Source organism: Microtus ochrogaster, linkage group LG8, assembly GCF_000317375.1.
Source record: "Microtus ochrogaster isolate Prairie Vole_2 linkage group LG8, MicOch1.0, whole genome shotgun sequence".
Lineage (NCBI taxonomy): Eukaryota > Metazoa > Chordata > Mammalia > Rodentia > Cricetidae > Microtus > Microtus ochrogaster.
The window spans coordinates 25,616,454-25,631,348 of record NC_022033.1 but is presented as its reverse complement, the minus strand read 5'-3'; the positions used below and the strand labels follow the sequence as shown (position 1 = coordinate 25,631,348).

Here is a 14,895-nt window from a genome sequence, read left to right as displayed (position 1 = left end):
CACACACACACACACACACACACACACACACATATATATGCAAAACACCAGTGCACATTAAATAAATAAATAGATAAAGGAAGAAAGAAATAGCTAGGAGAAAACAAAAGTCCAAACAGAAAGTGCAACTGAGATGTTCAGGAATCCAGAAACATGAAGGCAGATATGGCAGAGCCATGAACAAGTGTCTAAATAAATAAATGTAAAAAAAATTCTCCTCATAAAAAAACAGAACTCAGCACTCGGGAGGCAAAAACAGGTAGATTTCTGAATTCAAAGCCAGCTCCGTCTACATAGTAAGTTTCAGGCCATCCAGAACTACATAGTGAGACCCTGTCACAAAAAAATAAAATAGAAGCCATAAAACAAAATTAAAAAAACATTATATAACAAAATTTTTAAAAATGAGAAACTTGGGAAAATATTTACTACTGTACATTTGCTGGATCAGGGTGGGACAGGCTGTGTCTTCGGCCATTAACACCACGTCTTGACAAATAGAGAAAATTATAGGCAACCCAGAGAAAAACAGGAATAGGCTGGGCATAGCAACACATACATTTAATCCCAGCACTCTGGAGGCAGGGTCAGGTGGATTTCTGTTAGTTTGAGGCCAGCCTGGTCTATATATTGAGTTTTAGGCCATCAAAACTGCATAGTGAGATTCTGTTTCAAAAAAATTAAAGAAAACAGGTAACGGGACCAGGCATGGTAGCACATGCCTATAACCCCAGTACTTTGTTGACTGGGGCAGGAGGATTAAAAAGGACTTCAAGACCAGCCTTAGCTCCACAGTGAATTCAAGGCCAGCTTGGCCTATGTGTGGCTCAGGTGGTGGAGTGATTGCTGACATGCATGAGGTCCTGGGTTCAAGCCCTGGCAGCACGAAAACCTCTGGCCCTGGCACTCAGGAGTAGAGACAGAAGGATCATAAATTCAGATTATTTTGGCTGCATGATGGGTTAAACAACAGCCTTGGCTACATGAGCACCTGTCTTAATCCTACCCCCAAACCCACACACACAAAGTAAATTTCCTGTAAGAACTTGGTTCATGTTACTTCATGAAAGTAGTCTATCATTAAAAATAAAAAGGGAAACCATAAAAAGCCAGGACAGCTTACAAGAGAAGAAAGACAAAGTAAAAACTGAAGCCCCTTTGGAAATCAATGGAATTCACATAAAATAATGAATTCACTAAGGGGCGAAGACCTGGCTTGGCTTCCTTTCCTGTTAGTCCAGTGAGTCTGTCCCTTTGTCTCTACTTCCAGGGGTCTAGAAAGAAATCGTTTCAGTGGGTTTCATGGAGAGGATGTTCACCACAGTGTTATTTAGAAAAAAAAATGAAATTGTGCCTGATGCCCAGTGATAAGAAACCAGCTTGGTAAGCGCTGGCACACACTCGAGCTGAATTGTTCTGCAGCCTCACACTGACCACTTTGTGGCTCTTCCGGGACTAGGAGAGTCTAGAGGTAAGGATTGGGTTAGGGTTCATCTTCTGGGACTAGGAGAGTCTAGAGGTAAGGACTGGGGGCTAGGGTTCAGGCTGGCCCGTCACCATGACAACAGCCTTCTGCGGTGGGTGCAACCTTTGGAGACCATTTCCTCATCCGTGGGGTGGTCACAGAAGTGACCACATGGGATGTGGTAATGCACGTAATTGTTTAGCCTGGCCCTGGCTAACACATGCTGCCCGCGGGAGGGCCTTTGTATTCCTGAATGGAGGGTGCCACGTGGAAAGCGGGACTCCAAATGCCAGTCTGGTGCCAGACTTATAAAAATATGAATATATGCATTTTTTTAAAACTGGAAGGAAACAACAGATTGTTAATGATGGTTATGTCTGGATGTGTTTTAAATTTTCCTTCTTTAGTTTTCAAATATTCTACAATGAGTGTGAATTTCTATAATTGGGAAATTCTCACATTTTATATCCTAACTTTATCACAGAGTTCCACAGTCTTTAACTTTTCTAATGATAATTTGTTCTGCACCTGAGTCTTGAAATCCCCTTCCTGATGGCTCAGGAATCTCTCTCCATCCTGGGCAGGGTCCTACCAGGAGTGTCCAACCTTTTAACACTGTAACCAGGCATTGTCGTCTGCAAAGCTCACACTTAAGAACTGTGCAAAAAATAACACACACTCGAAGAAAAATCTCACGCTTTTGAGTATACGGTTTTGTGTTAGGCCACAGTCATTGCTACCCTTGGCTGCATTTGGTTCATGGGGTCCCCGGATTGCAGGTTGGACACACTCCCTGTAAGACCCTACTCATCTGTATGTTATGGATGAAGAACAGAGAGGGCAAGCCGTTTGCCTGAGTCACACAGCTGCTATGCTGCAGATTGGATTTACGTGATCTCACCGCTGTGCCAAGCTGCCCCCAGTCCACGCACACTTCCTGTGATGTTTCTGTCCCACCCACTTTCTGTCTGGCTCAGCATACCTAAGTGTGTGTTGGTCACAAAGTTTCCCATCCCTGATAGGTCAGAAGGCCCCTCCTCTCTGCTGACAGGGCCGTCATTCCACATGAGGTCGAAGCCCCCGACTCTCTTCTCCCTTCCTGTGAGTCTAGGGGTGCAGAGGGGGAAAGAACATGCAGTCGGTGAGACTTTGAGACAGGACCAGTCCCTCCCACCTGAGCCAGGTGCCTGGCAGCTCTTCAACAGGGCCACCCACACTTCCTCTGAGGCCCTGTTCACCATTAATAATGTGCTCCTAATTTGTAGTTTCTGGTTTAAAATCTGTTCCCCTCCCAACCTAGGGATTCACCCACCCTTGACATGGCCCTGTTTTCTTTCCTCTGGAGACACAGTGTTAAGAGTGGTTATGAGCCTCTTGGTTGATACCACGAGCCAGGTACTTAACGATGAATTGTCATGGTGAGTTAATCTGACAGCCCCAAGGAGAGTTACGATGCTCTCCACACATGAGGAAGCTATGGCTCAGCAAGATAAAGTGCCCGTCGCAGGGTCCCACAGTGGGAAACCGAGTGAATCCACTATTCGGAGTTCTTGCGCCTATGGACATCTCAGTTTCTCCATCTATGAAGTAAGTATCTCAAGGATCTGAGTCCCCTCTCCCTTGACAGGGGACCATCAGCCATAGATAGCGTACAAATGACAAGACCCCACCTGGCCTCCATGTCCACCACATGCAGGGTGTCTTCCAGCAGGCAGGTCTTGAGTTCATAGTCCTCCTGGCTGCTGGCTGTCAGCGAAGGAGATGCGTTGACTTCTAGAAGCCACCTGGGGAGGGCAGAGGATAACTGTGCGGAAGGTATCAGAGATCCTGGTGAAGGTTTCATGACAATACAAACGAGTCTCTGAGTGTCCTACAGCTTAGAAAAGCATCCAAAAGATGGGCAAACACACCCAGGTGAGGATGGGAAATAGATCCACCCAAGATGCAAAGGTTTGGAACAGCTATAAATTCTATGGTTGCATGGAGAGGACACTCAACAAGATGATGGAGAAAAATCCCACAACAACCCATGTCTGGAAATGCTAAAACAATGGTTAAAGAGTTGGTTAAAGCTACCCCATGTGGGCAGAAAAGATACTCCTAGAAGCTGTAAGGTCACTGAATACAAATTCTAGGGCTACCGTGGGTTACCTCCCTGAGTGGTTGGCCAGGTGATTACACTGCTGTTGTTGGATGCCAGGACTAGATGGTAAGACCCTATTGCTGACAACAGTGCACTCTTGTTGCAGGACATCAAGATGTCAGGCTGGGACTGGATGCTCCCTCCTTGCTGGCTAGCACTTGTGGGGCTGAAGGCACCGTGAAGGCTGGCAGAGGGGAGTTAACGGTTTTGCTCAGCTGTAAGTACAAACTGCTAGTACTGCTAGCATGCCAGATGTGCCCGCTGGCGCAGCAGTGGCCCACTTGGGCCACAACTGTTTTCCAGCTGGATCTAAGGCCTGTTCTGCAGGAGGGAGCTCATGGGTGATACCATCAGTCAAAACAAAACCCTGTAGCGGGGAGGGTATAGACCTAGTGGGGAAGCTATTGCGGTTGTTCTGCTAAATGGACATTATGCCCATGAAATGCCTTCTAAATCTAGATGCTTCCACAGCCTGATTGTTCCTTCTTCGGCCCTGGCCTGGGAAACCTCTTTCTTCAGATGGCTGCAGTTACTGCAGAGACTCATGGGTACAAAGAAATAGCAATGATTACCGTGGCAATGCAGCCGAGTGCTCAGCCCTAAGAGAGAGAACGTGATCAGATCTCTCTTTCACTCCCCCTGAGGCTCAGGTGGAGGAGAAGGCAGAAAGAATGTAAGGCTGGAGCCATGGGAGGAGTGTGCTGTGAAATGCTGGCCCCTGGCAGGGTGCGGCTGCTGCTGTCTCTGAGTCAGAGACTGTGATTTCCTACAGGAGACCCTCACAAGACTGGGCCCACTCACAGTCCTTGTGAAGGGTGACAAGGGCTCCCATGGCCTCCTGAGGTGTGGGCTCTCTCCCTCAGTGGTGTTCCTGTCTGCGAGCTCCTATTCTCTAGAAACTGCTTAGCCTTGCTCCTAAGAGTCAAGTCATCTCACTTCAACTCACTGGTTGCCCCAGCTAGACTTAGGTAGAATTGTTTTCTCTTTTTCCTGGTTTATCATGGCCTCTCTATCTGTGAATAGAAATAGACTCCTGCTGGAAGGTCATGCACCATCAAATCTGCAAATACCTGGTAGAGGTCCCTTTAAAACCAGCACAGATTCGATCTCATTTATCCCTTTAACAGTCCCATACGGACAGATACTCTGATCAGCCCCAATTTACAGACTGGAAAACTGAGGCACAGTAAAAGGAAACATGTCCAAGTTTGCACATCTAAGAAGCAACAGAGCTGGGCTTCAAACCATGGTATGTGCACTGGGACGTGCAGCCCATCACGGCCTCCCTGGCCTCTGGCTCTCTGGGCCACTCACTTACGGCTTGAGGTCCTGGTCGACGAGGATGTCATAGCCGTACAGCTCGAAGCAGTGCTTGTCGCTGATGATCACCTTCTGCACGCTCTGCAGGCTCCTGATGAAGATGTTGTCCATGTCCCTGAAGAGCCTCTCTACGGCCTCGGGACCGTGTTTGGAGGCCAGGTACTGTCGGAAGCGCTGGATCATCCATTTGCAGCCCTGAGCCCCACCCAGGCAATCGGGGTGGGAGAAGAGCTCATCTGATCATCCTCGAATGAGAGCCTGTGCAGGGCCCCTGCAGCCTGGCAGGAGGGCTGCACCTGAGCCCCGGGATTGGGGAGTTTGGGTGTGCCCCTCAAGATAGTGAAGGCCTACATTGCTAAGAGGATGGGGTGTGTCTCTGGCCATCCAGGTTATATGATGTGAGATGAACCAGGGGAGGAAAACCTGATTTTACAGTTGTACCGACTTTCAGGCTATCATATGGATTGGTGATAAATAGGTAGATTATAGATAGACAGACAGACAGACAGACAGACAGACAGGGAGACAGGGAGACAGACAGACAGGGAGACAGACAGGGAGATAGATAGGTGATTGATAATCAGAATATCTTCTGTGTGATCTACCAATTGATGGGTTGGTTGATCAACAAGAGATACCTAAGATATGAGGATAAAATACATTTTGTTTAGGGGTACATTAGTTTGACATTCAAACATTGAGGTTCATGCTAGATGAACCCATCTCGCAGATGGGAAGGGCAATCCTGCCCTCTCTGATAAACTGTGGCCCATCTTAGGCTCCATGTCACTCTGCTTGTCCCACCCACTTGGCCCAGAAGGAGGGCAGATGGCTAGCTTCCTCACCTTTTTGGGGTGGTAGTCAGGAGATGTCTTCTGCACGGCGACATTGGTGAGGTGAACATCTGGCAGAGGTTGACAGTCAAGGGCTAGCATGCACAGAGAGGTGGCTATATTCCCTGCTGCCCAGAGACTGCACTGAGACCCTGGCCCTGGCTTGGAAGCTAACAAGAAAAGCTCTTAAAAAAGTGCAGAGTTTATATGCATGGGCTTTGGAATCAGACTGGCCTGGGTGCAAGTCCTGGGTACATCTCAGGGGACGTGAATTCTTCAACAATCTGGGTAAACTCTCGGGGCCTGTTCACCAGCTGTGCTGGCTGATTTAATGTCAACTTGACACAAGCTCGATTTATCTGAAAGGAGGGAGCCTCAATGGAGGAAATGTCCCCGTAAGATCCAGTTCTAGGGAATGTTCTTATTAGTGATTGATAGGGAGGACTCAGCCCATGGTCCTAGACTGAGCAAGTCAGTAAAGCAGCACCCCTCCATGACTGCTGCATCGGCTGCTGCCTCAAGCTTCCGTCCTGACTTCACTCAGTGAGGGATTACAATGTGGAAGGAAGTATGCCAAATAGGCCCTTTTCTCTCCTCAGTTTGCTTTTGGTCATGGTGCTTCAGCACAGAAACCTAAGACACCAGCCCGTTGTCTGGGAGCAACACAGCACACGGGCCTCCCAGGGTTGTTTGGGGGATTGCATGAAGAGCCTCTTGTGTGCTTGGCAGAGCTGAGAGGGCGACGCCTAACAAGTACAGAAACCACCCCTTTGTAGGGATTCAGAGAAGGGACCCAGTGTTGGGGAGGAAGCAGGGTGCTGAGGAACCCTGGCCTGAGAGTCTGCCATGTGTGTTACCACCATCGTCACCTCTAGTATGACCCTGTGATCCACAAAACGCCATCTTGTTTGCCCCTGAACAATCCCTATATCAAGGGTGACACTTTAGAGGCCCAGAGAAGGACAATGCCCGCCATTCGAAACCCCTCCTCAGCATTCTCCCCCTAGGACTATGGGGAAAGAAGCTATGAGTTCCAAGAAGAGCTAGGAGGGAGGAAAGGGAAGGGGCAAATGTCATAATTACATTACAGATTATAATATTATGTAATATAAAGATTGTAATATAATTATGACATTTCCCCTTCCCTTTCCTCCCTCCACACCCTCCCATAAATAAATCCTAGTGGTGGAGTATATTTTATATGTCTAACAATAAATGTAAATTTTATTATCTCTCTTGGGAATAAAAGTAGAGATGGGATTGTTAATAAATCAATTGCCCACATGGAACTTGTCACATTCAGACATGTCCTTGTCAGAGCATTCTGACACCTCGGTACTTCAACATGTGATGTGGGATTCCCCTCTGTATGATATGAATATGTTTTTATTACCATTGGTAAAGAAGCTGCTTTGGCCTATGACGGGGTAGAATATAGCTAGGTGGAAAAACTAAACTAAATACAGGGAGAAAGAAGGCGGAGTCAAGCAGACACCTTGTAGCCACCCAGGAAGCAAGATGTGAGGTAACAAACCATAAGCCTCATGGTAAAATATTAAATAATAAAGATGGGTTAATGTAAGATGTAAGATTCAGTTAATAAGAAGCTGAGCTAATAGGCCAAAGAGTATGTAATAAAAATATTAAAACATATTCACAGCAAACAGAGGGGATTCCCACATCAGACATGATTGGTAGATACTGAACACCATGCAGACCAATTCCTTGTAACCCATCCCAGCACCCAGGCTAAGTTTGCTGTATTTGTTTCTATGTGTGTGTGAGAATTATTGTGTGTATACTATATATTATATATACCAAAATTAAGACTGTCATTTCTTGTTTTGTGATCCAAAAATTATTATTTTAAATGTTTAGGGTTGGAGGGATAGCTCCGTCATAAAGAGCTTGCCTCCTAAGCATTATGCCCAGAAGCCATAGGGAAAAAAATTCTGGGAATGGCCAGGCACACATGTTTAATCCCAGCACTCAGGAAGCACAGGCAAGTGAATCTCTGTGGTCTACAGGTTGAGTGCTAGGCCAGTCAGAGATACATGGTGAGGCCTTGTCTCAAAAACCAACCAACCAAGCAACTCTGGACATGGTAGCATGTGCTTGTACTCACAGCACTGATGGGGAGACAGGATCACTAGAGCCAGCACGCCAGCCCAGCAGATCGTGTGAGCTCCAGGTCCCTAAGAGACCCTGAGAACAGGTGAACTCCAGGTCAGTGGGAGAGCCTGAGAATGGGTGAGCTCCAGGTCCCTAAGAGCCCTGAGAATGAGTGAGTTCCAGGCCAGTGAGAGACTGAGAATGCGTGAGCTCCAGACTGGTGGGGGGACCCTGAGAATTAATGAACTCCAGGCCAGTGGGAGGCCCTGAGAACAAGTGAGCTCCAGGCCAGCGAGGGACCCTGAAGCTCCTTCATAGTCTTTTTTGAAGTTTTCTGTATATTTTAATTTCAAAATAATTTTGTTTTGTTTGGTTTTGGTTTTGGTTTTTTGAGACAGGATTTTTCTGTAGCTTTGGAGCCTGTCCTGGAACTAGCTCTTGTAGACCAGGCAGGCCTCGAACTCACAAAGATCCACCTGCCTCTGCCCCTGAGTGCCAGCAAGAAGGGTGGAAAGTGCTGTGCTCTCGGGGTGAATATTTAGCAAGTGGAGCCAGGCCCCTGGGAAGGCTCTGCTTCTTTAGTATGTCCTCAGGAGCACAGCGCTTGCACTAGCACTCTGAAGTGGCATTTACTGAAGGGTCACTCAGACAGACAGTGCTCCGTGTGGTTTGCGTGTGTCACTTAATTCTAATAAAAATAAACAGCAATACAAACTAAGTTGATGATCAAGACAACTTTAAGATACCATCTTACACCTGTCAGAATGGCTAAAATGAAAAACAGCAATGATAGCCTTTGCTGGAGAGGTTGTGGAGAAAGGGGTACACTCATCCATTGCTGGTGGGAATGCAAACTTGTGCAACCACTCTGGAAAGCAGTGTGGCGGTTCCTCAGGAAATTCGGGATCAACCTACCCCTGGACCCAGCAATACCACTCTTGGGAATATACCCAAGAGAGGCCCTATCATACAACAAAAGCATATGCACAACTATGTTCATAGCAGCATTGTTTGTAATAGCCAGAACCTGGAAACAACCTAGATGCCCTTCAATGGAAGAATGGATGAAGAAAGTATGGAATATATACAATTTAGAGTATTACTCAGCAGTAAAAAACAAGGACTTCTGGAAGTTTGCATACAAATGGATGGAAATAGAAAACACTATCCTGAGTGAGGTAAGCCAGACCCAAAAAAGAGGAACATGGGATGTACTCACTCATATTTGGTTTTTAGCCATAAATAAAGGACAGTGAGCTTATAATTCGCGATCCTAGAGAAGCTAAATAAGAAGGTGAATCCAAAGACAAACATATAGGCATCCTCCTGAATATTAACCTTCATCAGGCGATGAAAGGAGACAGAGACAGAGACCCAAATTGGAGCACCGGACAGAAATCTCAAGGTCCAAATCAGGAGCAGAAGGAGAGGGAGCAGGAGCAAGGATCTCAGGACCACGAGGGGTACACCCATACACTGAGACAATGGGGATGTTCTATCGGGAATTCACCAAGGCCAGCTGGCCTGGGTCTGAAGAAGCATGGGATAAAACCGGACTTGCTGAACATAGCGGACAATTAGGACTACTGAGAACTCAAGAACAATGGCAATGGGGTTTTGATCCTACTGCACATACTGGGGGAGCCTAGGCAGTTTGGATGCTCAACTTACTAAACCTGGATGGAGGTGGGCGGTCCTTGGACTTCCCACAGGTCAGGGAACCCTGATTACTCTTCAATCTGATGAGGGAGAGGGACTTGATGGGGGAGGGGGAGGGAAATGGGAGGCGGTGGTGGGGAGGAGGCAGAAATCCTTAATAAATAAATAAATTAAAAAAAAATAAAAGCTGCTGCAGGGCAAGGCAGGACAGAGAAAAACACACACACACACACACACACACACACAAAAAAAAACAAACTAAGTTGATGGCATGCATGTGGCCCAGGCTTGTTGGGATTGCGGGGTAGAATGAACACGCTGGAAGTGGATCAGCAAAACAAGGAAAAGAAGTCATAAGGCATGCGCGAGCATGCACAGGAAGGCCCAAGCGATGGGCAGGCCATTCAAATGTATTACTTAAGGCACACACTTAAACTGAAAGCTGAACTCAGGGCAGAGAGAGGAGGCTGGCTCAAAGCCTGGGCTGGAGTCCTCCCCTCGGTAGGCTGCCCCGGGTTAGCCCCACTCCCCCCAGGAGCTCTGGATTGTCCCTCCATTCTCTTTTGAAGCTAGGGTCTAAAAATTCGAAAACAAAACCAAACCTGCCTATTTGTTTTGTTATTGATGCTGTAGCCTAGGTTGGCCCCAACTCACTCTATACTTAAGATGACCTTGAACATTTGAGCCCCCTGCTTCAGTGCTGGGATTACAGGCCTGGGTCATCACAGCCTTTACAGCCTGTTCGTTGGCTGTGGGACGGAAGTCAGGGCTTTATGTATGCTAGAAAAGCACTCCGCTGAGTTACAGTTCAGTCCTGATTGTTTGTTTGTTTTTAAATACAGAGTCTCGCTAAAGCGAGACTTAGAGTAATCTCAGACTCAAAATCCTCCTGTCTCAACCTCCCACATACTGAGATTATAGGCATGTGCTGCGCGCGCTTGTGTGCACGTGTGCATGCGTGCAGATAATCTCCTTTCCCCTCATTTTTCCTTGCCAAGGCAGTTTCTGTGTCTAGATTTTCTTTCTTCCCTCCATTTCTTTCTTTTTTCTTTTTCTTTTTCCTTCCTTCCTTTCTTTTTTTTTTAATGTCAGTACTGGGATTAAATCTATGGCCTTGCATATAAGGCAAGGGCTCTACCACTGAGCCATACCGCCAGGACTGTTTCCAGTTTCCTGTCTGTCAATCAGAGATGCCTGTGCACAAACCAAGCAAACCACAGACATGGTTCAACCTGAATGGGAGTAAACATTTTGCTGTTCTAGTTTTTTCTTGGAGACTGTTTCCTATTGGTACCTAACGCCCGTTCCAGCGTCCCACTTAACAGTTGTGCAGTAGTCCACTGTGTAAGTGCACCACTGTCTGTCTTGTCTCCTGGGTTTTGCTCTCCATCAAGGCTATGCCGTGCGCAGCCTTTAAGCCCATCCGTTCCCATGTGTGGGTGTATCTGTGGTACACACACCAAAGGGGCTCACTCGCTCACAGGGTACGTGCATTGGATTTTTGGCAGCCATTTATCAGCTCATTCCTGACGGTTATAGCATTTTACATGCCCACCAGCCACACACACACACACACACACACACACACACACGCGCGCACACACATCTTCCTTCTGCCCTAGCTTTGCCAGGACAGTGATGTCTACCAATCAGATGGTGAAGAAGGAACTGTACTTAAACGAATGATTGACGTGAGCACTGTGAAGATGCCAGAAGAAGGATGCAGAGGTTCTGCTAAGCTCAATCTGTCTGCTCCTGTGAGTACAGGTAAACCTGAGTGCTGGACACCCTGGAGATCACCATCCAGCAGAGACATTGAGGGGCCCTTCCCTGAGTAGACTGCTCTCCAGAGAGTCTGGGAACCCCAGAGAGAAAGAACCGAGAATAGGGCTTCTCTCGTGCTCAGATCCCAGGGAACCTGGCAAGTATCCTTGGGGTGGAAAAGTTCCCCAGGGCCGGGGCTGGGGGCACTGGAGGAGGGGACTAGAAGGGATGTCTCTGGAAGGATACAATGGTCATCGATGCTATTCAGTGTGAAGCGGGTGTTGGAGAATCGGGCAAAGCCATCACGGTACAGCCAAGCCCGCAGAGGGATGTACTGGTGGGGATGAGGGAGAGAGAAAAGGGAAATGAGGCTCAGAGTGTTTCCATGCCACCGAGTTTCTCACCTGTCTTCCTTCTACCTAGAAGGCCCTGCCTTCTCTCCATAGCAGCCTTCAATCATTCCCTCTACGCCCACCCTGTGACTCCCCCCTTCCTTCCCTGGGGGTGCAAAGGAAGCAAAATGATGGGTCTACCACCATGCACGACACCCCACCAGGACCTCAAGGTCCTGAAGGATAGGCTAAGCATGAGACACTGAATTCTTTTTCCCAGCAGTGTGTACATCATGAAGGTTTAAGCAGGTGCTGAATGGATAAATGAATGAATTATAAATGGGTGAAGGGAATACAGCAGGCTCTGGAGTTCAAGTGTCTGGGTTTGAATCCCAGTTTAGCTGTTTACCTGCTGTGTGACCTTAGGCAAGTCATTCAACCTCTCTGTGTCTGTTTTGGCTTTTACTTTACTGAGATGGGATCCTGCTATACAACTGGCCTGGAACTCACTATGGAGACCAAGCTGACCTTGAACTTGAGATCCTCCTACTTCTGCCTCCCAAGCACTCTTGGTTAACCTTTATGCATCCATTCTCTCTGTAAACTGAGGCTGATAACCAAGGGCCTCACTGAGTTGTTACAGCGGAATGAGCAGCACCTGCTGAGTGCTGGGGCCTGGTGTTCAGGTGATGCTCAGCACATGATTGCTATGGTTACCTGCTGAGCTGAGTGAGAGAGGTGGAGACTACAGCTCTAGACACAGACCGTTAGGATGTAACACTAGGGACATCCGCCTCAGGGGCCTCCCTCCATGTCCCTGGGCTCACAGGAGGCCCAGCCTGGGTGACTCACCGACATCACCAGAACATAGACTCGCAGGTCGAACTTGCGGCCTGTGGGAAGAACTGGTTTGTGTAGCAGATACTGACCGGCTGTCAGGCTGGGCTAGGCTGCAGATCATACCAGGGGATGGACAGACGGGGATCTACCTGTTTGAGGCTCTAAGCACAGCTACACAGGGCACAGGGCGAGGTTGGGTAGGACAGTGTTGGAGCAAGGCTGGAGGCTTAGTGGCCCAGGAAGCCCCTATGAGAGGTAGAGACTCACTGATAGACACCCGGACAGGTGTTGGCCCAACCCAGGCTGGGGAGGACCTAGATACAGATGGGCAAAGGCCCATGGGAAAGGAAAGAAAGTGAGGCAGGTGGCAGAGGAGACAGGTGGCAGGGGCCAGGCATGTGCAGATGAGGACAGTGATGCGGACAGGGCCACATCGCCATGCAGTCTGTGGGGTTTGTTCTATAAAACACAGGGAGCCGCTGGCTAGAGTGTTTCCTGCCACCGAGTTTCTCATCCGTCTTTCTTCTATTCAAAAACCCTGCCTCTCCATGGCAGCCGTCAATCATTCCCTCCAGTCCCACCTGTGCCTCCACCCTCTCCTTCCCTACGGGTGCAAAAAAAAAAAAAAAAACCAACAACAACAACAAAAGGAAGTGTCTACCACCATATGTGACACTCCAGCAGGACCTCAAAGTCCTGAGGGATGGCTACTGTGCTGGCATGGAGTCTAAGGGACCAGGGCAGGGGAGCACCATGAGGCCAGTTCAGCCACCCAGGAGGAGACAAGCAGCTAGAACTGGGACCTCAGAGAGAGGGGTGGCCAGATGGCAGCTTTAGAACTGCGGGACTTGATGAAGAACAGCAGAAAGGGGGCTGGAGAGATGGCTCCGGGGCTAAGAGTGTGGACCTGAGTTCAGCACTCGGCACACACCTCCTTTACCTCCAGCTTCAAGAGATCAGATACCCCTTGCCTCTGCAGGCACCTGGACTGCCTACACCTGCACATACCCCACACAGACACAAGCACCTATACATTGTTAAAATAGTAAATACAAGTTATAAACAAAGAAGAAAACAGTAGCTAGAAAGGACCAGACTCTGGCTTAGCAACAGGGGGAGGAGAAGCCATGGCCCAGGTGGAGAAACTGCAGAGTGAGCCAGACTGGGGAGCAGTTCTGAACCTGAGGCACATTGGTACGGAGTTGCTGGGAGAGTCCCAAGTGATTTGGGGTTCAAGGGCAAGGGCTTGGCTGGGGACAGAGAGCTGGAGTCGCTGGGGGAGGAAAAAAGAGGAGAGACCCAGAGGCTGCCCTCCACCAGGGGTCATTGCCAGGGGACAGGGAAGAGATCGGGGGGTGCCAAGTGGCATTAATGTGGCTACAGTGAGACCCCTTAGGGAATTCATATGGGAAAAGCCCAGGGCAGCTGTCTGGGCTTTAGGAAGGGTTTCCCATCAGCCTCTGTGCTGGGAATGGCCTCCCAGCAGCATTCTTCCTCCACGCCTGCTCATAGGCCGTCCCTGAGGTGACCTGGTTTCCTGATTCCCTGTCACACACTCTGTCCCCTTGCCCTGTTCTCCATAGGCCTGTGTGGCTGACCTTCAGGCTTGCTGCTGCCTACTCACAGAGCGCAAGCTCTCAGCGCACAGCCCAGGACAGTGGCTGGCAGCAAGGAGGCTCCTGGTAGGTGTTTCATTGTGTGAAAGCAGGAGTGAGTGAGCTGGCTTTCCACGGAGAATTTCCCCGACCCCCGTGGGAGTGGGAAAAGCATGCCAGGCTGGGGGAACTGCACAGGCCATAGGAGTGTACAGACAGGTCTCTGTCTCTGTCCCCTTCCAGGCCTGGTGACAGGCCAGGTCTTTGCTGACTTAGGTGTTGACTGGATGCTCAGAGGGCAGGGGACAGACATAACCCACCCACCTTACCTCCTATCAGGTAGGGGTTTTCCACGTAACGCTGAGCCACATAGTTCTCCACTGGTATCTCCTCTTTCTGGTCATCAGAACTCTTCGTGTCCTGGTTGTGACAGTGCTAATCAGTACCACACACTGAGAGTGCCCTGTGCACTGGGTGCCATGCTGGGCACTGCCTGGGGGATCTGGTTGGGTCCTCACGTCAATCCTCTCGGATAAGAACTAATGTAATTCCCGTTCTACAGATGCACACCAGAAGCACAGAGAGGTGAGGTGACATGTCTGGAGTCACACAACTGGCCAGAGGGCAGCAAGGATGTGGAGCCACATACAGTCTGTGCACAGAGCCTGAGTTCCTCTTTAGACCTGGGCTGCCCACATATGGGTACTGACATTTACATTCATAGTGATAAAAAGCAAATCAAACTGCATGCTGTGACATGGGCAAAACCCAAAGCCAGTGTCTGCGTGAAATAAGGCAGCAACAAAGGATCCACTTCTCTGAGTCACCAGAA

At 48.7% G+C, this 14,895-nt stretch overlaps 1 protein-coding gene across 1 annotated transcript in view; it reads right to left on the bottom strand.

Annotated features, from left to right (window-relative positions):
- Positions 1-14,895, bottom strand: part of Ttll9 (tubulin tyrosine ligase like 9) — a 46,342-nt gene that overhangs the window by 3,184 nt on the left and 28,263 nt on the right. The window contains exons 8-14 of the mRNA XM_005363215.3: positions 14,393-14,483; positions 12,481-12,521; positions 11,543-11,630; positions 5,774-5,832; positions 4,927-5,123; positions 3,136-3,249; positions 2,448-2,572 (exon numbers count right to left, since the gene is read on the bottom strand). Of these exons, the coding sequence (XP_005363272.1) occupies positions 2,448-2,572; positions 3,136-3,249; positions 4,927-5,123; positions 5,774-5,832; positions 11,543-11,630; positions 12,481-12,521; positions 14,393-14,483 (715 nt within the window). The remainder of the gene's footprint in view (positions 1-2,447; positions 2,573-3,135; positions 3,250-4,926; positions 5,124-5,773; positions 5,833-11,542; positions 11,631-12,480; positions 12,522-14,392; positions 14,484-14,895) is intronic.